Genomic DNA, 27,224 nt, shown 5'->3' on the forward strand with positions numbered 1-27,224 from the left:
GAGGATCAGTTTGGATTCCGTCGAAATGTTGGAACACGGGAGGCAATACTGACGTTACGACTTATCTTAGAGGAAAGATTAAGAAAAGGCAAACCTACGTTTCTAGCATTTGTAGACTTAGAGAAAGCTTTTGACAATGTTGACTGGAATACTCTTTTTCAAATTCTAAAGGTGGCAGGGGTAAGATACAGGGAGCGAAAGGCTATTTATAATTTGTACAGAAACCAGATGCCAGTAATAAGAGTCGAGGGGCATGAAAGGGAAGCAGTGGTTGGGAAAGGAGTGAGACAGGGTTGTAGCCTCTCCCCGATGTTATTCAATCTGTATATTGAGCAAGCAGTGAAGGAAACAAAAGAAAAATTTGGAGTAGGTATTAAAATTCATGGAGACGAAGTAAAAACTTTGAGGTTCGCCGATGACATTGTAATTCTGTCAGAGACGGCAAAGGACTTGGAAGTGCAGTTGAACGGAATGGACAGTGTCTTGAAAGGAGGATATAAGATGAACATTAACAAAAGCAAAACGAGGATAATGGAATGTAGTCAAATTAAATCGGGTGATGCTGAGGGAATTAGATTAGGAAATGAGACACTTAAGGTAGTAAAGGAGTTTTGCTATTTGGGTTGCAAAATAACTGATGATGGTCTAAGTAGAGAGGATATAAAATGTAGACTGGCAATGGCAAGGAAAGCGTTTCTGAAGAAGAGAAATTTGTTAACATCGAATATAGATTTATGTATCAGGAAGTCGTTTCTGAAAGTATTTGTTTGGAGTGTAGCCATGTATGGAAGTGAAACATGGACGATAACTAGTTTGGACAAGAAGAGAATAGAAGCTTTCGAAATGTGGTGCTACAGAAGAATACTGAAGATAAGGTGGATAGAGCACGTAACTAATGAGGAGGTATTGAATAGGATTGGGGAGAAGAGAAGTTTGTGGCACAACTTGACTAGAAGAAGGGATCGGTTGGTAGGACATGTTTTGAGGCATCAAGGGATCACAAATTTAGCATTGGAGGGCAGCGTGGAGGGTAAAAATCGTAGAGGGAGATCGAGAGATGAGTACACTAAGCAGATTCAGAAGGATGTAGGTTGCAGTAGGTACTGGGAGATGAAGCAGCTTGCACAGGATAGAGTAGCATGGAGAGCTGCATCAAACCAGTCTCAGGACTGAAGACAACAACAACATGAGATATTTCTGTGAAGTTATTGGACTTGGAAAGCGCATTAAGGAGACATGCTCGAGAAAATGACCAAAAATTTGAAAAAAAATTCTTGGTCTATAGGAAATAGCATTTCATGCTGATTTCAAAAATGTGTAGTTTATGGGCATTATTTTCCGTTCTTTCTAAAATTGAGGTTGAACGTAATGTGGCACAGGGGCCACGCCCATCTGTCAGCTTGAAGGGCGTCAGAATACATGATGCATTATTTTGTTCTTCGGTTTTTTCGATTAGTTACGGATCGTTAACAAAGGTGTATTTAGAATGCACTGACTCCCGGAACCAAAGTACAAGCATGTCTAGAAGGCTGTGGTTATAATGTAAACAAAGATCTGAGAATATAAGATTTTGAAATTTCTTACGCGTATGGTTTTGTAGTTACTGTGTGTCGTTTTGTTTCTGCGTGTGTGTTTCCTGTGCTATAAATACCGAGAGTAAAGAAATTTAGCCCTTAACGAAAGTTTCGCGGCAACCAGCTCCAAACACAACTGAATAATACACATCAGTTGCTCCAAAAGTCGCCCGCGGAAACTGTGTCTAGGCAGTGCTTCTACACGTAAACTTTCGTTTTTCTGAATGTAATAAGAACACGTCTAGTAGTATTGTGAGCAGCAATGATGATGGAATGTTATTGTGAACCTAAATATGCTGTCAAGACTTTCGAAGAGTGCTGTGAAATGTAAGTACTGTAATTGTGAAGATAGTGTTGACGTTTCCGATGACATTTCAGCAAGGAAGGGTCTTTCAAGTCGGTTAGTGATTGCCTGTAACTCGTGTAAGAGGCACAAGGGGACTAAGACATCGCCAGTAACAGATTTTCAACATTACAGTGTAAATATTCAGCTTGCTTACACAATGCGATGTATTGGAAGGGGAAGGAGAACTGCCCAGACTTTTGTGCAGTGATGGGTTTGCCTCCAACTCCACTGAGGTTTGACAGATATAATAAATTAATACATAATGCTTTATGTGGTGTAAGTGAACATTCAATGAAAAGAACAGCAGAAGAAGCAGTAGCCTTGTCTGAGAGTACAGACATTGTAGCAGCATTTGATTTATTGAAATTGGCAAGCTACTGGACTATGAATGTCTAACAAAGCACTGCCAGGGATGTTCAAGTAAATTTATTTGCACCCATGTTGGTGTAAAGAACTTTGATGGCCCAAGTGGAAAAATGGAAACAAAAGGAGTTCTAAATATTTCTAGAAGATCAGGGGTCAGTCGTGGTGTGAGGTATGTAGGCTACCTTGGGAATGGCTACTGTAAAGCACACACTATTGTTGTTAATGACAGACCATATGGGGACACTCCGATAGAAAAGCTTGAATGTGTTGGGCATGTACAAAATGGGAGCTCGGCTGAGCAAATTATGTAGAGACTTCAGTGGAAAAAAAAACTGTCAGACGGAAAACACATAAGTGGTCCAGGTCGTCTTACAAAAAGTAAAATTGATTCTTAGACTCAATGTTATGGACTAGCAATAAGGAGAAATGTAAGAGATTTGGAGAACACGAGACGAGCTGTTCGGGCAACATGGTTTCACAGTGTGTCAACAGATGAAACCAATTTTTGCTGTCATCCGTAATATTGGTTGGGGTAAATGATTCCACATTTGTTTTTGTTTCATATGAAACAGGAGCTGGTTTCGTTGCATCGTATTCGGCTGACACATTTCTGTTTGTTATTGTTTACGAGTCCCTATGTGAACTGCTCGATTGAAATGCATTTTTAAGTATATTGCTGGTATTCTGCGTTATTTTTGTTACCATCCATCTTTCGTACTCTCGCATTTAATGGAGGCCACCAAAAGTTGCATTGACTTCTGCTGAAATTTACTGTTCGCAATACTTTTTAATAAACTGAAAACTGCTGCTGTTGCATTTTGAGTTATTGCAAGGAATAATGTCCTAGTCACCAAAACTACAGAAGCATACACGTCTACATCTACATCAATACTCTGCAAGTATCTGTGAAATGGACAGCATTCAGTGGCGAGGAGCAATACCATTCAAAGCAGAATTACATGCTCGTTCCATGACAAGATATAATAAAGTTGAATACCAATACTGTCAAAACCTATTAACATGGACTTCTCCTTTAAATTCGAGAAAGTACGGAAAACAGATGCAAACAGAAACGGCGTAAGATAAAAGCAATGCATTTACCACACATTTAAATTGCACAGATTCGTTGAGTAGTAACGAATATGCAAAAGTGCACACAACAGAGTGGACGAAACCAGCTTCTGGTTTATAAGAAACATTCAAAAATGGAATCATTTACCCCACCCAACATTACGGACGCGAGCACAACGCAATCAGAATACTAACGACATATTTACAACTCAGTTCAAAGCATGCAATACACACGAGAAGTCGTAATCAGATGCACGATGTGGTAAAACCAGCTTATGTAAACTATGAAACTAAAACCAGTATAGCCAGTATAGAATACTAAATCCACATATATATACTTCTGGCGCTCCAAGTGGCCTGGCAGCGAACTAAGTTTGTGACCTGACGTACCTATGCTTCGTACCTCTTGCTTCTACCAGTTTGAAATCGGATGATCTACTTTCTTTGGCCAATCAGCGACAGCGTAACGTTAACGTTGGTGCACCAGCCAGTGATGCTGCAACTGACCTATATTATTAATTGGAAGAGCTTGTAATACACCAACACGCTTGTGTATTAGAATTTTTGGCAAAATGTAATAGTAATTTGCATGTAACGGACAATAAATGTTTGTGCTGTCCAGCGACATCAGTTCCTGCAGGGGTGATTTTCTTCAAGCCAGGAGAAATAATTATCGAAAAACGCATCAGAGTAAAGAATAAGACTATAAATACGTTTTTACAAAACAAATTTGTATATCTTATTATGAAAATTATTATTTTATACATCAAAAAATTATTGTAAAGTTATTTTTCGTATGAAATGCCTGCGCAAAACAATCTACAGTTGTAAGACATGTTATCTATACTGTCGGGTAATTAAACTACTGTTGTGTAAGTAACTTGCTTCCGAAATCAAAGCTGGTAAAATATGAAACCGATGACTTACTCTACATCTACAGCCTTCTTATAACGGTATCACTCGCCAGCAGTACACTCACAGTCTTTAATAAACGTAGCCTCCCTCGCTTTGACCTGCGAGACAGTGTTAATTCAGCTCTGTCTACAACACTGAATGCAGCTTTGACTATAGGTGAAATTCACTCAGAAAACCCCAGCATTTAATCACTGAACCATAAAATGCCTGCACTTAACTGCCAAATGGCATGAACTAAAATATTTGTGAACCTCATGGAAGAGACTTTTCAGAACAGTAGAGAAAGAAAAGAAGAGAGATTTCTTCCGACAGTTCTGAGCAGATACAATAGGTTTCCGTGATACAATTCAGTTTTGTTTATTTATTTTAACGTCGCCAATTCACATTCTTTGACCAAAGCTTTCTCCATCTTTTACAATCTAACACAAATGTGCCTCGTATAGCTCTGTGCACTTCACCCAAAACTCCTAAATTCAACACAGACCCACTTCATTTTTAAAACAGCAACTAAGGTTATACAGGTCAGAAAAATATACCGTAAGTTATTTCCGTGTTGTTACTCGCTGCAATGAAGATGATATATCATCTTTGACGTATATCGCCTTGAAGTTGCAAATTGACAACAAAAATGAGTCACTTGTGAGATACGTTGACTTCATGTCTCGATGGTAATTTTGAGTTATTTTAAGAGTCAACATTTGTGTTACGTGATGGCCACCAAGTTCGTCTACAGTGAAAAGTCTGTTTCCCATAAAAGAGAATTTAGATATAAAAACGTTTATATGACCTTTTGGCACAGTAAGCTTTGCGGTTTTGTTAATCTGCCAGTCTTGGCACTGGATCTCAATGTGCAACTTTGTGCAAGGCTTGGGACTGCCTTGGCAGCAGCAGGTTATGTGTAGGACGGAGAGGCTTCAGTAAACCGGTGGCGTGTTCTCCCCTACTACCAAGAGTCATCACTCTCCTCCCACGATCTCCCGAGCTCTTTGGATGAGACGTGATTACCACCAGAAGTCGGCTGAACGTCTGCCAGCTGCAACGTTATTTTCGTACGCATCGGAATTGATGTAGAAGAATGGCTGTGCTTGTCCCTTATTTATATCCGAATGTGTGCGTTACCTGGCGAGGAGGTTGCTGTTCTGCGTAATACAAATAAGCGTCAGGCGGTGAACATTAGTTCACAGGAGAAGCGATTTACTACTCCGGTACGAATGTACACTGAACACAGATTACTGTTTAACGATCATTCCCATCATTATTATCATCATTTAAGACTGATTATGCCTTTCAGCGTTCAGTCTGGAGCATAGCCCCCCTTATAAAATTCCTCCATGATCCCCTATTCAGTGCTAACATTGGTGCCTCTTCTGATGTTAAACCTACTGCTTCAAAATCATTCTTAACCGAATCCAGGTACCTTCTTCTTGGTCTGCCCCGACTCCTCCTACCCTCGACTGCTGAACCCATGAGTCTCTTGGATAACCTTGCTTCTCCCCATGCGTGTTACATGACCCCACCATCTAAGCCTGTTCGCCCTGACTGCTACATCTATAGAGTTAATTCCCATCATTGACAGAGAACCATAAATTCCTTAAGTGATTTTTCTGGTTATTCTTTTCAGCATCCCTACACACTCATAAAGTAACGTTACCTTACCACTACGAAAAAATATACTCGGGAGAACAGGTCCAAGGGAGTATGATATACAACTGTTTGCAAAAATTTCGATGGATCTTTTACCCAAAATTTAAGCTTTGTCGAATTAGATTCAGACAGAATCACTAGATTTATGGGAACTAAATTCCAAGGAGAGTATACGGAAGAGTGCACATTGTGAATACTGAGGTAATACACAAGTTTATCTTTAAGACATTCTCCTTGTAGGCACACGCAGCCGAGAGGACAAATCTGCAGTCGGCTGTGTATCGTTGATTAGCTTGTCTGACGTACGTAAGTTTCTACCGTTAAAAGAGCTAACACTGTTCTTTCGCCTTCGCCACGCGCGCGCACAAATACACACGCACAGCGAGAGTTTTGAAATAAACTTCTGAATCACTTGCTGGGAGGAATAACTCTGCTTCATTAACGTTGCGCACAGTGAGAACTAGTGTGACTGTCAGCTAGAAGGAAAAAAACCATTGGTTTCAATAACTGAGCTACTACTGTATTATTATTATTATTATTATTATTATTATGTTCGTTGTATTACATTGAATGCGGTCGTGCGAAGTTAGCTATATTAATTCAATGGTTATAGTTTTAACTCTCCGGGAGGTAAAAGGGCAACGAAATTTAGAAAAATGTGTGTAAAGTTTTTTAATAGTATATACGTTTTACGAATGCGAATATTAATTTTTATTCGGCGAATTTTCCGTTACGTTACACAGTGTGACAGCTAACTCACTGTTCCCTTGCCGACGATTCGTATGTGGAAATTGTTTCGTGCTGCTACCGTCCGCTTGCTCCGCCGAATAGCAACGTGCCTGCCTACCATACAGCGGGCACAGGTTCGATTCCCGGCCAGGTTGATATTCTCAGCTCCCGAACTTCCCCGGTTGGGGCCTTCCGGCCAACAATGCCACACGATAATTTCATTGTGATTTTAAGAGACTTACCTCTGGAACAAAATAAAACGTATTTTCGCATATTTTTTCGTCCAACTAACAGCTATACAGCTCTTAAATATTACATTAACAATTTCTTGATTGGAAACACTACACTAAAGGAAATAACGACTCCAAGTGGCTTATGGAGTACATAAGCCACTTGGAGTCGGTACCCACCCGTACTCCCTATCTGATCTGTAACAGAATACTCTGAGATCACTAATGCTACTAGAAAATACCAAGGGATTATGCGCAAAGACGACTCGTTTACTCTGGATGTTCTAGATTTCTGGAAAAGAATGGAATGATTTAAGAGCTAACGCAGGGAAAGGTGACAGTTCCGCTGTATTCTTTCGAACGGTAGGCTGACCAGAAAGTCGAATTCTGCTTAATTTCGCTCATTCATTATTTTGTCGTGAGAAACCATATGGTGAGATATAGTGCAAATCAGTTATTCAGATTTTGTGTTACAAACATCATATTGCACGAGAAATTTTTAAAATTAAATGTCCTCTACACTATTCCGACACCTGTTCAATAACGTTGGCTCTTTTTACTGAGATATTCCACAGATGTTACTCCTGGAGCCAGTGTTTGTCGCTGATTATGTAACTGCACAAGTACGCAAAGAAGAAACAGGTATTACATCGAAATCTATTAAGAGGAACTAATATTAACCTCACTTCAAAGAGAAATTCTCTGCCACTGACAAAAAGACGTAAATGTCTGTTGTTTGCTGTTCAAATTGTGTTAAAGGACAATAGTCAGGAGCAATAACATGAAAAGAATTCTAAAGAAATGATTAGTAAGAGAACATTATAAGGTTGATAACAAGTCATCACCGAAAGTAATCCATCCACACTGATGTTATCACTCGTTACTGACAGCACTGGATAATGACAGCACTGAATGATAATAGAAAAAGACAGATGAACAGATACATGTGCACCTGTAATTTAGGTAGATAAACGACCGCTCAAACAGTGGAGCGTCAAATAGATTTTATCATCCCACAGATTCGTGCATTTAAAATCCGATGCTCTTCGACCAAAAATGATTCCTGTAATATCTTTGCCACGATGAACATCACCGCTCTTTTGTTTGTTTATTTTGTGTTTTTCAGAATGTTAGTGTCATCGTCAGAGCATAAAGAGGAGCCGACATGTAAGTTTCGATTGCATACAAACGGTTTCTTATCTACTTTGTAGTGGGCCCGATGTTGGCTAACAATTTGTTTCTTCACTGTAGCAAATTTTTTGTGCTTATGACTGCTCTTTACGTTACACATTCACAAGTACTGATTCTGCGATGACAGTAAAAGGCAGGAAAAATTACCAAAAAGGAATATAACAACTTGTAACATAACTTGTCTTAACCGCAAGTACTTATTTTCTTTTTTTAATTCGTGCACGTTTCCCCATTACATCATTTTCAAAGGACGAAAATCCTACTGATATCAAGTACTGCGAACAACATAATTGTATTGTATTACTTATATATATACTTAGGTCGAAACACGTAAGGGTGAAAGAAATGAAGTAAATAGTTGTGGTCAATACGAGAGTTTAATTATAAATGCAGAATCTGACCTCCACGTCTCACCTCATAAAGCTTTTATGCAATATGTTCCTGGAATCTAATAAGTCAGTAAGTTGGTCTTTGTTCTGACTTTAACATTAAGCGACTGTTTCCTTTTCCTTGAATAATTTTTAGATCAGCTGTGTTCGGAACGACGAGATTACAAACGTGTAAAATGTGTTCTGAGCATCTCTATATGTCCTCACAGACGAAGGTGATAATTGTTATGGCATTCTTTTTTACTGCCTTTATTACATGCTCTTATAGATAGTCTATTCATAAACCAGTTGCTGAGACACACTAAACTGACGTGACAGTATTTATTACATAATGTAAACTATATGTAGTCAGACGATAAGCTGAAAACGTTTCTACACTAAAATCTTAAATAAGTAATCAGATAGGCCTATTATAAAATAAGTAGCCTAAAAACGCCTTCAGAGTTGTTCATTTAGCTGTAATCGCTGGATCTACCCTATGTAACCAAAGGATCACGGCTTACTTTTGTACATGTCAAGCATATGTATTTTACTTTTTGTTAGTTCCGCTATTTTAACCATCGTTGACATCCGTCACATAATGCATAAGACATTTAAGCGTTGGTAGTGAAGTCACCTACATTATTTTTAAAATCTTACTTGGTTTGTGAGAAGATGCTATCACCATCAAATGCTGCCAAGTGACTAAATATATTTGATGATCTGCTCATGCTAACATTAACATTTAAAGACAGATGCTCCTTCGCAGCCAAGGTTTCAACACACTCAGGTTCGGTGGCGCTCGAATTGCAGATAGCCTATTCGTATCCTTTTAGCGAAAGAAATTATCGGTAGTATTTGGACGGTAAGGGTGGTTCCTGACCGCCAGGCTGTGACCACTGGTTCGGGACATAATTGGCGACATTGGTACAGTCTCTCACAGAATGATGTCATGAACAGTGTTAGTGACGGTCCATCTTCGGTTGTCTCCTTGGTTCTGTTCGGTAGAAGTAGGTTGTGCGCCAACACAGTCAAAGAAACACACACACACACACACACACACACACACACACACACACACACACACACACACACACCTCGGAAGAAGGCAAGGGCGGAACACAACAACCAAGAGTTTTCCTAGAATGTCATTACCAGATTCCTGGTCTGCTCTCCACGAGGACTGCTTCAGTATGAATATGCCTTTGACCTTTCTCTCTGTTTAACGGCGACGTTCAAAGTTTAAAGATGTAAAGTGAAAACTCAAGAATAATTTAGTTCCTTTTAAAAAAAAGTCAGTTTCATCGTAGTGAGTGGGAACTTATCCGGTTTAAAACAATATAGAGAGTTTGAGGGTTGTTACATTATTGTTAACAAAAGTTTTTAAATACACTTCTACATCATATGTCCGATAGCAGAACAAACAAAGTAAAGACGTCATCAACTCGAAGGTTGATTTACACACGGCGGCAGCGCTTTACTCTGCATGGCCCTATTTGAGGTTATGCCATTGTATTCCTCCTACCTTCGAGCTGAATTATCCAGACAATTGTGGTGGGACCTGCTGTTTAACGGGGAGTTCCTAACCATGGTGCAGTCTGTGGATTTTTTATATAAACAAATCATTGCCAGAGCTGAAAGAAACGGTGACAGAAAATAAATTCTAGGATCGACAGTGAGTCGACACCTGAACCTGTGGATTTGATTTGGGTACTTACTCACTGAGTCACCATGTCCCTCAGAACAGTGATACTCTGCACGTTTTGGGTGCATGTTAAGATGTGAGCAGCGGGTTTCGGTAAGCGTGGTGTATCATGATTAACAGCGAAGACTGACACAAATGACTGTATACAATAATAGAAGGAAAAAACCTTCTGGTAAATACTGATCCGTAGAAAAAAGTTTGCGAGAAAATTGCCAGTGTAGCTACTCACCGACACCGTATTGAATTCAGTGTGAAACATGGTCCTATTTAGTACAAATGTATCTGAAATGTAAACGTTTGGATTAAGCCCCCATCTGTTTGAGCTCAAATTTGACGATGGAAACATGTATGAAACAATAAACAGCTAATTTAGAAACAAGACACAAAAAATAACAGGAATAAAGATGTATAAAGTAATAACCGTACTTATACACAGTTACTGAAGTCATTTGCAAATGACTAGAAAGTAAGACCCAGGTAGCTGAAAGAACATTTCTTACGGCTGTGAAAGCATGTTCCTGAGTAGCCATATTAAGAAAGAGCGGTATTAGGAAGGAATGAATCATACTTAAAATACGAAGCAATTTTGAAGACAACAGAACAACACTTGAGTGAACAACTCGACGAAATGAATTGCGACAGAGAGTGTCTTCCAAAGTCGGAAATTAGAATCTGGTAAGGCGAAGAAGTTTGTGAAGGCCTAGGAATAGATGACCACCATGTCAGGCAGAGGTCTAACACTTAAAGTGCAGAAGTAGATGAAGAACAAGGAAAAATTTCACTCATGGGCTGCAGCGCTTTACATGTAAAGTATACTAAACACTTACACATACTAAAGGCGATGTTCCAAGTGCCGTTCTTGCATTGGATTCAATACATCACCCGTACCTGCATAGTGTTAGCTTGACAAGACTCTTCAGTTTGTTACTCCAGTTCTTTAACCATATCTACAGGAGTGCTGTTCAATTCACTTTCCAGGTGGACTTAAACAGATAACTCCAGGAAATTGACGTGAGGTAAGTTTGGAGGCCAAGATACGGGTCCTCCTCGAACTTTGCGTCTTGGACGATGCTAAATCGTTAAATGTCGTCTTGCATCAGCAGCAAAATGTTTCGGTGCCCAGTCATGCTGTTACCACGGGTCATGGGTGAAATTTTAGCCGATTTAGATGAGGGTAGTTTGAGTACCATTGTTTACGAGGAAGTTTTTTTCCCGCTGTTATCTATATTATCACCCCAGTAATTTTTCTTTACTAATTATGAAACAGTCTGTATGCTTTGACTGAAATAACGAAAGTATTTTCGTCTCGAAAGTGTACTTTGTCACACGGGTAGTTTATGAATTAGTTTGCAACACATCATTCAACACTTCCAGTTAAGGTATAGGTCATCTGAAACCCTTTTTCCTAGTAATCTGATTGGTGTTTTAAGTAAACAGGTGCTTCCTGCGAACATACAGATCTGGTACAGTTTAGACATGTTGTCAGGTGCAACCAATTCAAGTGATTCGCCAAACAGATCTCAGCAATTCGGACGCCGTAAATAAATTGCGACAGTTTGTGTACTCAACGTAAAAGTTGACTTCGTGTCGTTAGACTTGCTTCTCCCCTGTATCACAGGATGTCAGCTTTGCTCAGAGCCATTGTTTTATGACCACCATACTTGCCAAAGCACTCTGAAAGGATTTCCAAGAATAGAACGGAACCAAGGAAAGTGTTTCGTAACGTGGCGTTGGGAGGCCAGAGACCTCGAGGTAAACAACTGTTTTAATCAATTCTATTTAATATTTAGTGTTGCCTTGGAGCTTGCAGAATTGTCACACTACAAACTCGAAGTTTTGATCAATCGCTCATAACATAATCTCACCTATGGCAATGTGTCTTGTTAATGGAAAACACTTAACGTTTCATCGTAAGTCTGGTTTTACGTGAAACTGTACGTCCCTAGATAACTGAGTAGTTGTACCGAACCAGACTGGAGAAGGGCGAGGACACACTGTTGCTATATACCTAGGCCCGTTAAAGCGTTGAAGTATTAACACTGGATATCAGCTTGATAATGCCCTCAGTGATTATTTTTTTTCTAGATTAGTACAGAATGTATGAAATATGGTATTTTCGTAAAGAAAATCAGTTATGAATCTGACTGAGTGTGCTGCATAATTAAAGTACCAAGACACAAAGAGATTAACACATTAGCTACCAGTGGGCACTCAATTATATCATAGGGAAAATTGGAAATTTGGGCCAGACAGGGATTCGAACCAGGGTCTTCTGCTTACTAAGCAACTGTGCTGATCACTATGTCAACCAGATACAGTGACCACCACAAACACACGGACTATCCTCGTATGCTACCTTTTAGATCCAAATCCTCAACGTACACAACATCCTACCGCTGCTTATTTCTCTCATTAAAATTGTTCAAATGGCTCTGAACACTATGCGGCTTAACTTCTGAGGTCATCAGTCGCCTAGAACTTAGAACTAATTAAATCTAGCTAACCTAAGGACATCACACACATCCATACCCGAGGCAGGATTCGAATCTGCGACCGCAGCGGTTGCTCGGCTCCAGACTGCAGCGCCTAGAACCGCACGGCCACTCCGGCCGGATTCTCTCATTACTCGTGGCATCTCGCCGATTCCCGAAAGAGTTCGGGCTTGGTGTGCGTATGCACTGAAGGAATCATTGGCTTCATTGCCTTCATTATATAAATACGGTGCCTTTTCTTTTGGACATATCCGAAAGAACAGACACCACATATAAACTACCGGAAAGAAACTAGTACGCCTGGAAAGACGAGGTCGATTTTGATCCGATGACCCCATATGCCACATGGGGGATAGCAGTTGTAGTGATAATGGTTTCATCATCGTCCATCAACGGATATCATAGTGAGAATGCTACCAGAGAGCCACACGCATCTACTTGTTAGCAGGGAATGCTCACAGCCAGAAGGCGCACTGTGGTGCAAACGTGTTAAGCAAGCACGCTACCATGCTGCTTCCTACAGCCAACTGAGCGAGTTGAAAGGGGTCATTTGGGGCCTTCCCAGTTGCAAGAGAATTGCCTTAAAAGTTCGACGTGCTGCGTCAGTTGTGCAACGATACTGGTATCAATAGTCATGCGAACATGGTCACACCCGTAGACGAGGTTCTGGACGTCCACGCAGCACACACGACCACCAGGGTAGTCGTAACGTAAGGGCAGCAATGGCAGATCGTACAGCTACTACTCCATAAATAAGAGGGCTTGTGAACACCAAAAGACAATACGAACTGCTGCGAACTGGTTACTAGCAGTGGGACTACGGGCAAGCACACCTCTATCCCGTCTGCCCCTCTCGCCACAGCATCGACGTGCACGCCTCAACTGGTGCCGTTACAGGCTAATTTGGAAAATGGAATGGGCGTCGTTGTCTTCAACGATGAAAACAGATTCTGTCTGCACCCAAATGATAGGCGTTTTCGCAAACAAGCTAGACCCTCTGAGCACTGCCTAGCAGAGTGCATTCATACAAGACACACTGGCCCCATTTAAGGTGTTATGGTTTGGTTTGCGATAATCGACAACTCTCTTTCACCTTTAGTGTATCTGGAGGGACGCTAACAAGCTCTCGGTATATGCATAATGCTGTTACACCCGTTCTCTTGTCTTTCTTTCAACTGGGTATGTTACTCAAACAGGATAACGCAGGCCCACATTTTGCCCGTGAAACTAAAGTACTCTGCAAGACGTGCAGCAACTTACCTGGCCAGCACGATATCCAGACGTGTCTCCACTCGAATGCTTTTGGTATATGATGGGACGAGAAGTGACTCGTGTGACTCGTCAACCAATAGCTCTTGCAGAACTACGTGAACAGGTCGAGTAGGCGTGGCATAACGTATCCCAGGACAGTATTCACCATCTGTACCATCGACTGGCATACAGAGTCAGCGTCTGCATTGCTGCCCGTGGACCCTACACCACGTGTTAATGTGATTGTTCCGTCGTGGGTCGATACCTGGTACCTCAGAAACATTTCTACTATTGATCTGTAAATGTAATCATTTAGTGTACTCCATATGCACTGTGATAACAATGAATTTCGTGTGAACTGGAAACCTCTAAAAGGATGTATTAATTTCTTTCCGACAGTATATATACACACAATGAAGTGCCAAAGAAACTGGTAAAAGCATAAGTATTCAAATGAAGAGCTATGTAAACGAGCAGAATACGGCGCTGGAGGTCGGCAACAGCTATATAAGATAAGTGTTTGGTGCAGTTGTTAGATCAGTTACTGCTGCGTCAATAGCAGGTTATCGAGATTTAAGTGAGTTTGAACTTGGTGTTATAGTGGCGCACGAACGATGGGACACAGCATCTCCGAGGTAACGATGAAGTGAGGATTTTCCGGCTGTACCTTGAATATCAGGAATTCGGTAAAACATCAAATATCCTATACTGGTGTGGCCGGAAAAAGATCCTGCAAGAAAGGGACCAATAATGACTGAAGAGGATCGTTCAACGTGAGAGAAGTAACACTCCCGCAAACTGCTGCAGATTTTAATGCTGGGCCATCAACAAGTGTCAGCATGTGAACCATTCAACGAAACCTCATCGATATGAGCTTTCGAAGCTGAAGGCCCACTCGTGTACTCTTGATGACTGCACGACACAAAACTTTACGCCTAGCCTGGGCCCGTCAACATCGATATTGGACTGTTGATGACTGGAAATATGTTGCCTGGTCGGGCGAGTCTCGTTTCAAATTTTATCGAGCGGATGGACGTGTACGGGTATGGAGACAACTGCTTGACTCCATGGTCAACAAAGGACTGTTCGAGCTTATGGAGACTCTGTAATGATATGGGGCGTGTGCAGTTGGAATGAATGGGACCCCTGATACATCTAGCTGCCAGTCTGACATATGACACGTACGTTAGCATCCTGCATCCATGATCACCTGCATCCATTCATGTCCATTTTGCATTCCTACGGATTTGGGAAATTCCAGAAAGACAATGCGACACCCCAACCTCTTGAATTGCGGCAGAGTGGCTTTAGGAACACTCTTCTGAGGCAAAAACACTTCCGATGGCCACCAAACTCCCTAGATATGAACATTATTGGGAATATCTGGAATTCTTTGCAACATGTTGTTGAGAAGTAGTCTCCATCCCGTCGTACTCTTATGGATTTATGGACAACCCTGCAGGACTCGTGGTGTCACTTTCCTCCAGCACTACTTCAGGCATTAGTCGAGTCCATGCCACTTCATGTTGCGGCACTTACGTGTACCTGTGGGGGGACCTACGCGATATTAGGCAGGTGTACCAGTTTCTTTAGCTCTTCATTATATATGTTATAGTGGAAGTGGAAGTTTTAGGGCAAGTATACCATCACTGGTGATAGTGCACCTTCACTGTCCCCATTAGTGAACACGGATTACTGGTTCCAGTTCTGTCAAACAATACACATTGACTAGAGATAGTGTTATCACAGTGAATGTACAACTTCACTGCCAAGAGGTAAGGGATGTGAACCATGGCTGTAATAACAAAACAGTCGTACTTCGAAAGTTGCTTTTATCACCTGTAGTTTGAAAACAGTCATATTATGTAAAATAAATTTATTGCAGCAAGGACGTGCACCAAGGCACTTCTAAGTTGCGCAACACATTTCTGTTGTTTGCAAAAGCATCTCAGAGTCTGACATTTTTGCTGGCAGTTGCATTTGATGAATCCCTGGCCGCTTCCTATCGACTGAGACGTTGCAGCTGTCCACAGGGTAAGAGTTTCCTTTGCTGGAACTTCCTCCTCGGAAATTAATCTAAGAGGGGAAGTGCTGAATTGGGGCCTGAAACAAAATGTTGTAGTTGTAGCCACAGTGGCATATCGTATCGTCCCTTCCATTATTAAGTTTAAAAAAAACAATTTATTTCCGTGCGTTGAATCGTCCAAACCAGTCAGGCAGTAGTCATTATTGTCAGGAATACTTTCTTTCTCTCTGTTCTCTACCTGTGTTCCTGTTGGTATGTTATCCTCTTGCAATGGTGATTTACTGTGATCATTATCCTGCAATGTCTCAATCCCTGTCTCACTGGTAACACTCACCTCATTAATTATAGTTTCTAGGTCATCCTCAGAGTGAACGTTCATCAGTGCTTCAGGGGGGTAAACTTGTTGAAGACAAACCATGTTTAGGAGGGCAGCCAAACATCGCTTCACGCGGAGATCTTTTAATTCCAAAATGTACAGCGTTATTCCTCATTAACTGCAAAAATCTTAATGCATGGCTCCAATCTGGTGTGTTGCGCTCCTGCATCCATGTACTTAGCATATTTTCTGTGCCTTGATTTGCTCGCTCTACACTGCCTGGGCTCTGACTGTGTGTAGTTTTACTGTGGACAATCTTAAAATTGGGCCATAGTTCAATTAACTGCTCATTATTTTGTTAACGAACACTCTACCATTGTCAGACTGCAACACTGAGGGAGCTCCTAACAACGTAAAAATGTTGCAAATGTTATCGCATACCTCTTCAGCTGTTTTGGACCTTAGTGGCCTGAGAACAACGAACTTAGTGAGGTGGTCCTGATAAACCATTTGTAATCTCCAGATGGATGCGATTGGAAGACGATAAGATCAACTTGACAATAAGAATTTAGCTCCTTGAACAGCATTGACTTCAATGCTATTCCTTTTTTCTGACCTTTTTGCTTTTATAAATGAAGATCTCACAAACTAAGATAAATTGGGACATCTCTGTATGTTATATAACAGAAGTTTGACTTCAAGCATGTCATCATTCGGTGGCGTCCACCGTGGCCAGTCATCACATGAGCATGATGCAGAATATCACACAGTTCTTCATCATAAACGTAGAATTTAATCTTACCTTCTTCAGTTACAGGTTGTATTAATTTGGTTACACCATTCACTTTCAGCATTTCATATCTCTCTTGTAGTCGTTGCCATCCCACTTTCGTTCAGATGTTAGTGATTTTAGCCTTGCTGATAAGTGACTCGTACTTCCCTCTGTCCACAAAGACAGAATTCTGTTATTTCCCCGTTCCACTCTAAGATGTTCGTAGCACTGCTGTTTCAACCATAGCTGCACCTATGTGAACCGTAACTACGCTACTGTCAACCATAACTGCACTGCTATATAACAACAATAACGAACTGACGACAATTACATTCATGCTGATGCGTGGTAGCATTGTTGGACGCACCGTTAATAACCTGGGAGCAGCGAGGGTACATCTTCACTAGTGGATAATATGCTACCGTACACTTTCCCTAGCCGAGTGCAGTGATGGTTCACCTTCACTGGTGGACGTGTTTTTTTTCTTCAGTTTATGGTAAGCCCTCTCTGACCATTTTAATGATGGTGTACATCCACTACGGAAGGGTTACCCCTTCCCTAATCTTCCACTATATAAAGTTACAGTTTCAAAACGCTGTGGAAAGAGCACCAGTGCTCAGGATAACGTAAAATTTGAACAACATGTTATTGATGTAGAAGGAAACCTAATGGAACAAAAAAAGCCAAAACAAAACGAAAAAAGACCAATAGACGGCGATATAAGCGTCGGAATACGCATACCCACTGATGCGTCACACTGCAGTTCCTCAGTTTGCGTCCGAGACGCCGAACCTATCTCCACGAAGGATCGCGCGCTGCTAATAAAGCTCTTTTACAAGACTGGTGCGCTAAGTAACCCTGCAGAGGTTCTGGACACAAAAGAGTATGAAAAACGGCATTGGTTCGATTTCTGCTAAGGGCGTGGAGGAAATGATTACAAAATTCGAAAAGACAGGTTCTTTTGAAGTTCAGTGTGACAGCTGGAGGAAGGCAGTTAATGCGACGACTGTCGAAGATGAGGTCACAGCATTGGAGGAGGGCCGAGCGTTGGTATGCAAACATGCTGTGCACTGGGAATTTCCCGATGTGGGACATGCGTGAGTGCATGTGCATAAAATATGATTAAACATCCTGCGTTGCTCTCCATACAAAATCATCCATGTTCAGTAATTGCTTCCTGCTGACCTAACAGCAAGACAAACGTTCGTCCTGAAATTTCTTGCTCGCATAGCCATGGAACGTTTTGTATACAGACAAAGCACTTTTCCAAGAATGTCAGTACGCAGAAATGCAGAAAATGGGTAACGGAAAATCTGCACTCACATCAACTGATACTTCTTGATTCTGCAAAGGTGACTGTGTGGTGCTGGTTGACGGCATCGTTTCTCACACTGCCTTATTTTTTCGAGGAGATGAGTGCGCCAGGTCCCGTTATTTGTACCGTCGCTGGTAATCAATAGGGATCTTTTGCGCATCAACGTCATTCCAACCCTTCAACAGCGTGGATGGGTTCATTTTTATACAAGGTGGCGTGCTTCCGCACACTGCACAGACAGTGAAGCGGCTGCTTTAGAGGCATTTCGAAAAAGTTAGAATTATCAATCATTTCCCTATACCTGACCGAGCAGATCACCTGATCATCCGTGTGACTTCTTGCTGTGGGTTACTGAAAGATGTGTTCAGTACTCCTGTTACGAACGTAGCTGAATTTAAGGCAAGCATTGCGCCATGCATTCTGAATGTGACTTTGAGACACTCCGATATGTTGCGAAACATACTGTTAATAGATTTCAACTTGTGGCACAAAACGGTGGGCAGCATATTGAGCATGTCTTGCACCAGTCGTACGACAGTTACAAATCGATGTCGGTTTGCTCTTTGTGCGGTTTTTGATTCCAGGTCAATCGAAAACCGATATCATTTTTCCTTTTATACTGTTTTTGGTCACGGGACAATTAAAAACATATTTTTCCTATCCGAAAGATTGGCTTACGTAACTAACAGTCTGTTGACTGCCGAACTTGTGCAGTCATGCAAATAGAACAGTACGGGTGGTGTAATACGCAACTCAGACCAGTATCCACCGTATTGCGACATCTGCTTTTTGTAGCCGATCCTACTTACGTTAAGACGCTAACAGCGCCATCCATTAGCGAAATTTTCGTTAATTATATATTTTCATTGTGATTTAAGATTTTTAACGTAGTAGCAAAATTATTCTTGCTGTGTGTTTTTTTGTCATTTCTTTAAAATTCCCCAGCTCAGTGTGGTATTTATATTCCTCGAAGCTACGTAATCCTCCTTGGCGGATAACGTACCTTACAAAATTACCGTTAACCATATAATATTTCTATTTTGCAAGTAAATTACATCCAAAGCGTTCATTTCTGTCTTTGCTTCTAAGAAAACTGAGTGATCGCTTACCTGAGTCGATCTATCTCTATACCTTTTGAGAGGAAAAAGATTACTTAATGGTATCAGTTAATCGACATGTGGTTCACCAATTCGTACCATTCATTCTCATTGTATTTAGTCTGCGATACTTCCTACAATATTATTTACCTTAATACGCCGTACCACGTGAACCTTACAGCAGTTATTAACACTTTGTTACTAGCGTTCTTCTTAGTCATTGGTGGGATTATTAGCCTCTGATCTGTTACTCTTGTTTTTCCTTTTCAGTAGATCACGGACGGAGATCTTTGAATAGATACTAAACTTTGTTAGCTGTACCTTTTTTGTTATGTTTAGAACGGATCTCTCTTTTACGTGTCGTTCTAAGCTCCTGCTTCCAGTTTGTAGCAGCTATATTGACTGGCTATTTACAAAAATTATTAATGTGCGTGATTTATTTTGGACTGTAGCGTTCGCTACCTCTTCAGTTGTTTTTCCAAAACCATGGAAATCAGTTAATGAAAGTTCCGTTATTTTACCACCCGAAGCATTGTAATAATGTTGGATTCCACTCTTCAGCTTGAAAATGACGCTATCACTCCTCATTGTAGCGCTTAAGTCAGCCTTATACGCACTGGCAGCCAGTCTTACAGAAAAGATCGTACTCCCATCCAATTCACTGTTCAGTTTTTTTTATAAATGGTTCAATAATTGAAACATACAGCTGCATGTACAGTAAGCAAATTTGTGGGCACTCCTTAGAATTTAGGTGTCTACTGTGAATTGTCCATTGGCGATCATTGGACCTCTATTCCCTATGATCAGAATCTGATCTTTCGCTATTACCCCCTTTTCCATTATGTAAAAAAAGATATCTGCAACTGACTATATTAAACGCCACATCGACTATATCAAACGCCATACCAATGTAGATAACACGTAAGGACCCGTTAACTTTGGTCGCTGAGGTAATTTTAATCACGTATTGTATGTACCGATAGCTCTGAGAATACTCCAAGCAGGAAGACCTGTACGGCCACAACCAGTCACCTTGCACATTGTCGTCGCGAAACGGATTTTGAAAACTCACCCAGCGAAGTTTAACATGTTGAACGGCTCTCTGGTGCCGGCCGACGTGGCCGAGCGGTTCTATGCGCTTCAGTCCGGAACCGCGCTGCTGCTACGATCGCAGGTTCGAATCCTGCCTCGGTCATGGATGTGTGTGATGTCCTTAGGTTAGTCAGGTTTAAGTATTTGCTAAGTCTAGGGGACTGATGACCTCAGCTGTTAAGTCCCATAGTGTTTAGGGCCATTCGAACCATTTGTTTCTGTGGTGATGTACCAATACCGACTATAAAACTGTACTGGTATTGCATCTTGCCTGGATACGTCTTACCGAGCGGACGATTTTATAAATCCAACCGATCTTCAGTAGAAACTGTCATCCGTAACTGTCATTCGTCGACCTCTATGATCAACCATCAGTATCTTCTATATGAATTCGGATAATGTTGTGGTACCAATCAGGTTGTCCGATCCAGAAACCGTTCCTAGAGCAGGTAGCGAATGAAATCTTCCCTGCTACATTTGAAAAGGAGTCGGAATTAAACGAAACATCAGCATAGCTACACATTACCATACCCGTTACTTGCCAATGCTTGCACCCCTTCCCTATGCGTTGCGAGCAGAGGCTAAAGTGTAACTAGTATGTTACATTTTCGGTATTAAAAACATGAAAATGAAAAAATTTTAACATGTTATTGATACCAAATAGATATTCACTTATATTTAAAAGCACCGGAAGAGCAACCAGGTCTTAATTCTACCGAGAGGGATAACCGTCAACATCTTTTTGAGCTGTGAACTGCAAGAAAGCTGCGACGATGTTGATGGTTTCACTCGGAAAGATACTGCTGTGTTCTTTTATTCGGGTTATGCATTTACTGAGTGGTTTTACGTTCTACAGACATGAAGCGAGATGTAAACAGAATAGTCTCTAACAACTGGAAGATACAATAGATCTGACAAAAAAATCGGTAGTGTAAAACAATAAACACAAAACACGAGATTAAAACACATATCATGAAATGCAGTTTTAGTGCATTAACAGCCCACATTACTTAGATCGCAGTGACAGTCAATCCGTCTTGCAGTCAACAGCTAGAAAGTCGATACATGGAGTTGTACACCTGGTACATCGACTGTGCCTCCTCACCTCGAGAGCTCGACTCGCTTAAGATGTCCTGCTTCACGTCTTCAGACATCATCACGACGTCTGTTGAGGCTTGTGTAACCATGCTATTCGGAGTCAGAACCTGAAGCCGACCTCACCTCAGAATCTGCTTTGCCTTGAAATGAATGTAAATTTAATTAACTATTAAGCCTAAATCCGAAGAATTGCTATCGGCTACCTCTACCCATTCACTTCCTTCCGCAAAGTGAAGCGGTCAGTATATTGGATACCACCCCCCTCTGGACTCGGGCTGTTTGTATTTTCGTTTTCCATGGTTTCGCTAAATAATTTTAGGCCATTTCCGGGTTGTTCCCTTCAAATAGACCACGGCCAATTTGCATCCTCATCCTTATTCAGTCAGAGATCGTGCGCAGTTTCACTTCAGACGTCTTTGAAACATTAAATGCTACTGTCCTCTTCCGTTGATCCCATTTTAAGCTCGTGTGCGTCTGGCTTTTCTTAACCGTATGGTTCTTCGCTTTTGTTTCCTTTCCATGGGATAACGGAGGACTATGACTGCCATTAATCTGAGAGATCCTTCCGTTACTACGGGTTGCGGTGAAGTGACCTTTCAAAATACACTACTGGCCATTAAAATTGCTACACCAAGAATAAATGCAGATGATAAACGGGTATTCATTGGACAAATATATTATACCAGAACTGACATCTGATTACATTTTCACGCAGTTTAGGTGTATAGATCCTGAGAAATCAGTACCCAGAACAACTACCTCTGGCCGTAATAACGGCCTTGACACGCCTGGGTATTGAGTCAAACAGAGCTTGAATGGCGTGTATAGGCACAGCTGCCCATGCAGTTTAAACACGATACCACAGTTCATCAAGAGTAGTGACGCGTATTGTGACAAGCCAGTTGATCGGCCATCATTGACCAGACGTTTTCAATTGGTGAGAGATGTGGAGAATGTGCTGGATCGACCTTTATCAAAATCGGAAACGTGGTGGTACGCATTTCTCGTCCTTACATGAGGCATCACAACAACGCTTTACCAGGCAACGCCGGTCAACTGCAATTTGTGTATGAGAAATCGGTTGGAAACTTTCCTCATGTCAGCACGCTGTAGGTGTCGCCACCGGCGCCAACCCTGCGTGAATGCTCTGAAAAGCTAATCATTTGCATATCACAGCATCTTCTTCCTGTCGGTTAAATTTTGCGTCTGTAGCATGTCAGATTCGTGGTGTAGCAATTTTAATGGCCAGTAGTGTATTTACTGATGAATCTACAGAAATCGAAACCACTGTGACACTTGGTTCTTTACATTATGTAAATGAAACGTATTGTCAGTAGCGAAAATTTTATAAATTCGTAAAGAAAGTCCTATGTTGGATTTGTTTACTCACTGCTCTATGCAATGAAGCGTCGTACTCCTCTTCGTCCGTGCGCTTTTACGATCAGTTGTTAACTTCATGGGTCTGAGAATGTGAGGGGTCGTGGAGGTGGGCGGCGGAGAGTGTAGATGGGTGGGCAGGACGGGTGGTACAGGTAGCCTTGTTAGTTTTCGGTAGATATACTCTGTTCTACACATTGTGTCTAGAAATAGAAATTAGTGATTTCTCTTCTACTGCGAGGGCAGAGTGGGGCGTGTGCGACCGTAGGATGTTTCACGTGCGTGGCAGTGACGGTGGCTTCGTGACTCGCCGGGCGTCCACGTCGAAAGTGAGAGGTGCGACTGCGAAGTTTGGCCGGCGTACCTCGGAAGTCCGCAGCGGGCGTTCGGCCAGCGGCCATTGTCAGCTAAGAATAGTCAGCCACACGTAGCCGATGAGCGCAGCTTGCGCCGCCGGCGCCGGCCAGTGGGAGAGCAGCCTCCGCCCAGACATGTGTTCGCGCGGCGTTCTCAGCATGGCCGACTTCACGGACGACGCCGACACCGGAGGTGAGTGAGTCCAGCGCCCTGGAGCGCTCCAGCGGCCGGCGGCCAGACGGGGGTCGATCCGCTGTCAGACTCCAGTCTGGTTACGTTGGCTGTCTGGACCAATAAACAATGACGGCCCTTGCAGCAGCGAAATGTCAACGCAAGGACACACACACACACACACACACACACACACACACACACACACACACACACACACACACACACACTTATTAGATTTTGAAACTTCACCCGACGACGACTCGTACCTCCTTGTCCCCTCCCCTACAACCTCTTCGTTGGAACTTGTTTCCTTAGTCGTACTAAAGCAAACAACCCTTCTGCCTTCATCGTATGTTTATCACTGAAATTATTTATTTGATACGCTACGGTCGCAGGTTCGAATCCTGCCTTGGGCATGGATATGCGTGATGTCGTTAGGTTAGGTTTAAGTAGTTCTAAGTTCTATGGGACTGATGACCTCCGATGTTACGTTTATAGTGCTCAGAGCCATTTGAACCATTTGTTTGATAACCAGTTCATATTGGCTTTTAACCTACATTCTCCAGGACTACATATAGATATATTTCGTTTTTACCAGCACTTACGCGTTTTTACGCCCGGCTCTGGGTGAAGCAAGACAGTTATTAATTTGGCGACAATGCGGTTCAAACAAAATTAAGAAAAAAAAGTTATCAGTATCTATTTCCGATTGTTACGTTCTTTCCAGCCAGTGAATGATGCCTTTTGCAGTAGTGAAACACCTGTGCATCATGAATTATTTAAGCATCGTATCAGTTGAATACCTACAAACCACAGTTGCTACATTACTCGCCATTAAAATTGCTACACCAAAAGATGACGTGCTACAGACGCGAAATTTAACCGGCAGGAAGAAGATGCTGTGATAAGCAAATGATTACCTTTTCAGAGAATACACACAAGGTTGGCGCCGGTGGCGACACCTACAACGTGCAAACATCAGGAAAGTTTCCAACCAATTTCTCGTTCACAAATAGCAGTTGACCGGCGTTGCCTGGTGAAACGTTGTTGTGATGCCTCGTGTAAGGAGGAGTAATGCTTACCATCACGTTTCCGACTTTGATAAAGATCGGATTGTAGCCTATAAAATGGTTCAAATGGCTCTGTGCACTATGGGACTTAACATCTATGGTCATCAGTCCCCTAGAACTTAGAATTACGTAAACCTAACTAACCTAAGGACATCACACAACACCCAGCCATCACGAGGCAGAGAAAATACCTGACCCCGCCGGGAATCGAACCCGGGAACCCGGGCGTGGGAATCGAGAACTCTACCGCACGACCACAAGATGCGGGCTGTAGCCTATCGCGATGGCGGTTTATTGTATCGTGAGATTGGTGCTCGCGTTAGTCGATATCAAATGACTGTTAGGAAAATACGGAATCGGTGGGTTCAGGAGGGTAATTACGGAACGCCGTGCTCGATCCCAACGGCCTCGTATCACTAGCAGTCGAGATGACAGGCATCTTATGCGTATGGCTGTAACGGATCGTGCAGCCACGTCTCGATCCCAGAATCAACATATGGAGACGTTTGCAAGGCGACAACCATCTGCACGAACAGTTCGACGACGTTTGCAGCAGCGTGGACTATCAGCTCGGAGACCATGGCTGCGGTTACCGTTGACGCTGCATCACAGACAAGAGCGCCTGCGATGGTGTCCTCAACGACGAACCTGGGTGCACGAATGGCAAAACGTCTTTTTTCGGATGGATCCAGGTTTTGCTTACAGCATCATGATGGTCGCGTCTGTGTTTGTCGACATAGCGATGAACGCACATTGGAAGCGTGTATTCGTCATCGCCATACTGGCGTATCACCCGGCATGATGGTATAAGGTGCCATTGGTTACACGTCTCGGTCACCTCTTGTTCGCATTGACGGCACTTTGAACAGTGGACGTTACATTTCAGATGTGTTACGATCCGTTGCTTTACCCTTCATTCGATACCTGCACAACTCTACATTTCAGCAGGATAATGCTCGACCGTATGTTGCATGTCCTGTACGGGCCTTTCTGGATACAGAAAATGCTCGACTGCTGCCCTGGCCAGTACATTCTCCACATCTCTCTCCAATTGAAAACGTCTGGTCAATGGTGGCCGGGCAACTAGCTCGTCACAATACGCCAGTCACTACTCTTGATGTCGGCCGCGGAGGTCTCGCGGTTCTAGGCGCGCTGTCCGGAACCGTGCGACTGCTACGGTCGCAGGTTCGAATGCTGCCTCGGGCATGGATGTGTGTGATGTCCTTAGGTTAGTTAGGTTTAAGTAGTTGTAAGTTCTAGGGGACTGATAACCACAGCAGTTGAGTCCCATAGTGCTCAGAGCCATTTGAACCACTACTCTTGATGAACTGTGGTATCGTGTTAAAGCTACATGGGCAGCTGCATCTGTACACACCATCCAAGCTCTGTTTGACTCAAGGCGTATCAAGGCCGGTATTACAGCCAGAGGTGGTTGTTCTGGGTACTGATTTCTGAAGATCTATGCACCCAAATTGCGTGAAAATGTAATCACATGTCAGTTCCAGTATAATATATTTGTCCAATGAATACCCGTTTATCATCTGCATTTCTTTTTGTGTAGCAATTTTAATGGCCAGTAGTGTAGATTTCTGTTGAGTGCCCGAGTACGGTAAGACTACAGTTTATCAACGATCGATACTAATAACACTTCGGAGCAATCTGTTATCGGAGAATTGTTCCAGTGAATAATCTTGAATATGATGTATCATGGAGATTAAAGGACACGAAAAAAGCCGGAAAATATGTGTGACATCTTTGGCCAATCTCCCAATAACGAGGAAAGCAGTCTGTAGCATTCAAATACGCTCGAATGTCTAGCGAACACGTATTTTTTAAACTCCCTTTTTAACATGCGTGTATATACCGTCGAAGTAATTTTGTAAATTATGTAATACTAACTTCAGTATTATATTATGTGCTTTTTAGAAGCTATTCGATAGCTGAAACATTCTCTTATCCAATACAAGAGTAAACATTTTCCCTTCCACGCAGTGCAGCCTGCATTGTGCAGCGGAACGTGACAGAAAGTCATTTTTCCGTTTCGCGGAACACCAGCAGCAGTAACGCCACGGTACTGTTGACCGGTGCCGAGGTCGCAGCCACGCGGCGACAACCGAAAGTTGAGTCAGCTGCTAGTCGCTGGCCTTGCAGAGCCCAAATGACGAGCGAATTTTCTTTCCTCCGTTGCGTTTGATTTGTCGCGAGGTCTTAAAAAGTTGTTGTAGGTGGTGCCGGCAAGAGCGCGACGTTATTTTTAGACTGCCATACACTCTCTCGTACGAATTATTTCCGACTGCGCAGCCATATTCTACTCCTGTACGCCCAGGGCATGGCTGTGGAGTGGTACTAAGAATGTGAAAATAACGAAAACAAGACTGCTTGCTACTAATACCTTCACCTTTAGCCTGTCTTGTGCCAATTGAGTCCTAACAGGATGAGTATTCTTGGTTGTGAAAATAAAACAGTCATCATTTTCATCCGCCTGTTCAGAACACCTCACGTTTTCACATCAGTGTCTAAGTGTCGTCATGCCCTCCTATGTTGTAATTGTTTCCTCATTATCTCTGTCATAACTGACATCGCAAATGACAAATAGAGACATTGCAAACGAAACAGCTCTACAGTGTTTAGAATTATGCAACACGTGT

The 27,224-nt window shown here is 42.2% G+C and overlaps 1 protein-coding gene across 5 annotated transcripts in view; it reads left to right on the forward strand.

Annotated features, from left to right (window-relative positions):
* Nucleotides 1-27,224, forward strand: part of LOC126360846 (AMP deaminase 2) — a 425,281-nt gene that overhangs the window by 113,617 nt on the left and 284,440 nt on the right. The window contains exon 1 of one of the 5 annotated variants that reach the window (XM_050007745.1): nucleotides 7,961-8,042. The exons of 2 other annotated variants lie outside the window; for them this stretch is intronic. In XM_050007745.1, the coding sequence (XP_049863702.1) occupies nucleotides 8,003-8,042 (40 nt within the window). In that variant the 5' untranslated portion in view covers nucleotides 7,961-8,002. Of the gene's footprint in view, nucleotides 1-7,960; nucleotides 8,043-23,216; nucleotides 23,525-27,224 lie in introns of those variants that run through there. 2 more of the 5 variants (XM_050007747.1, XM_050007743.1) reach the window with 2 other exon arrangements.

This window comes from Schistocerca gregaria, chromosome 1, assembly GCF_023897955.1.
Source record: "Schistocerca gregaria isolate iqSchGreg1 chromosome 1, iqSchGreg1.2, whole genome shotgun sequence".
Taxonomy (NCBI): domain Eukaryota; kingdom Metazoa; phylum Arthropoda; class Insecta; order Orthoptera; family Acrididae; genus Schistocerca; species Schistocerca gregaria.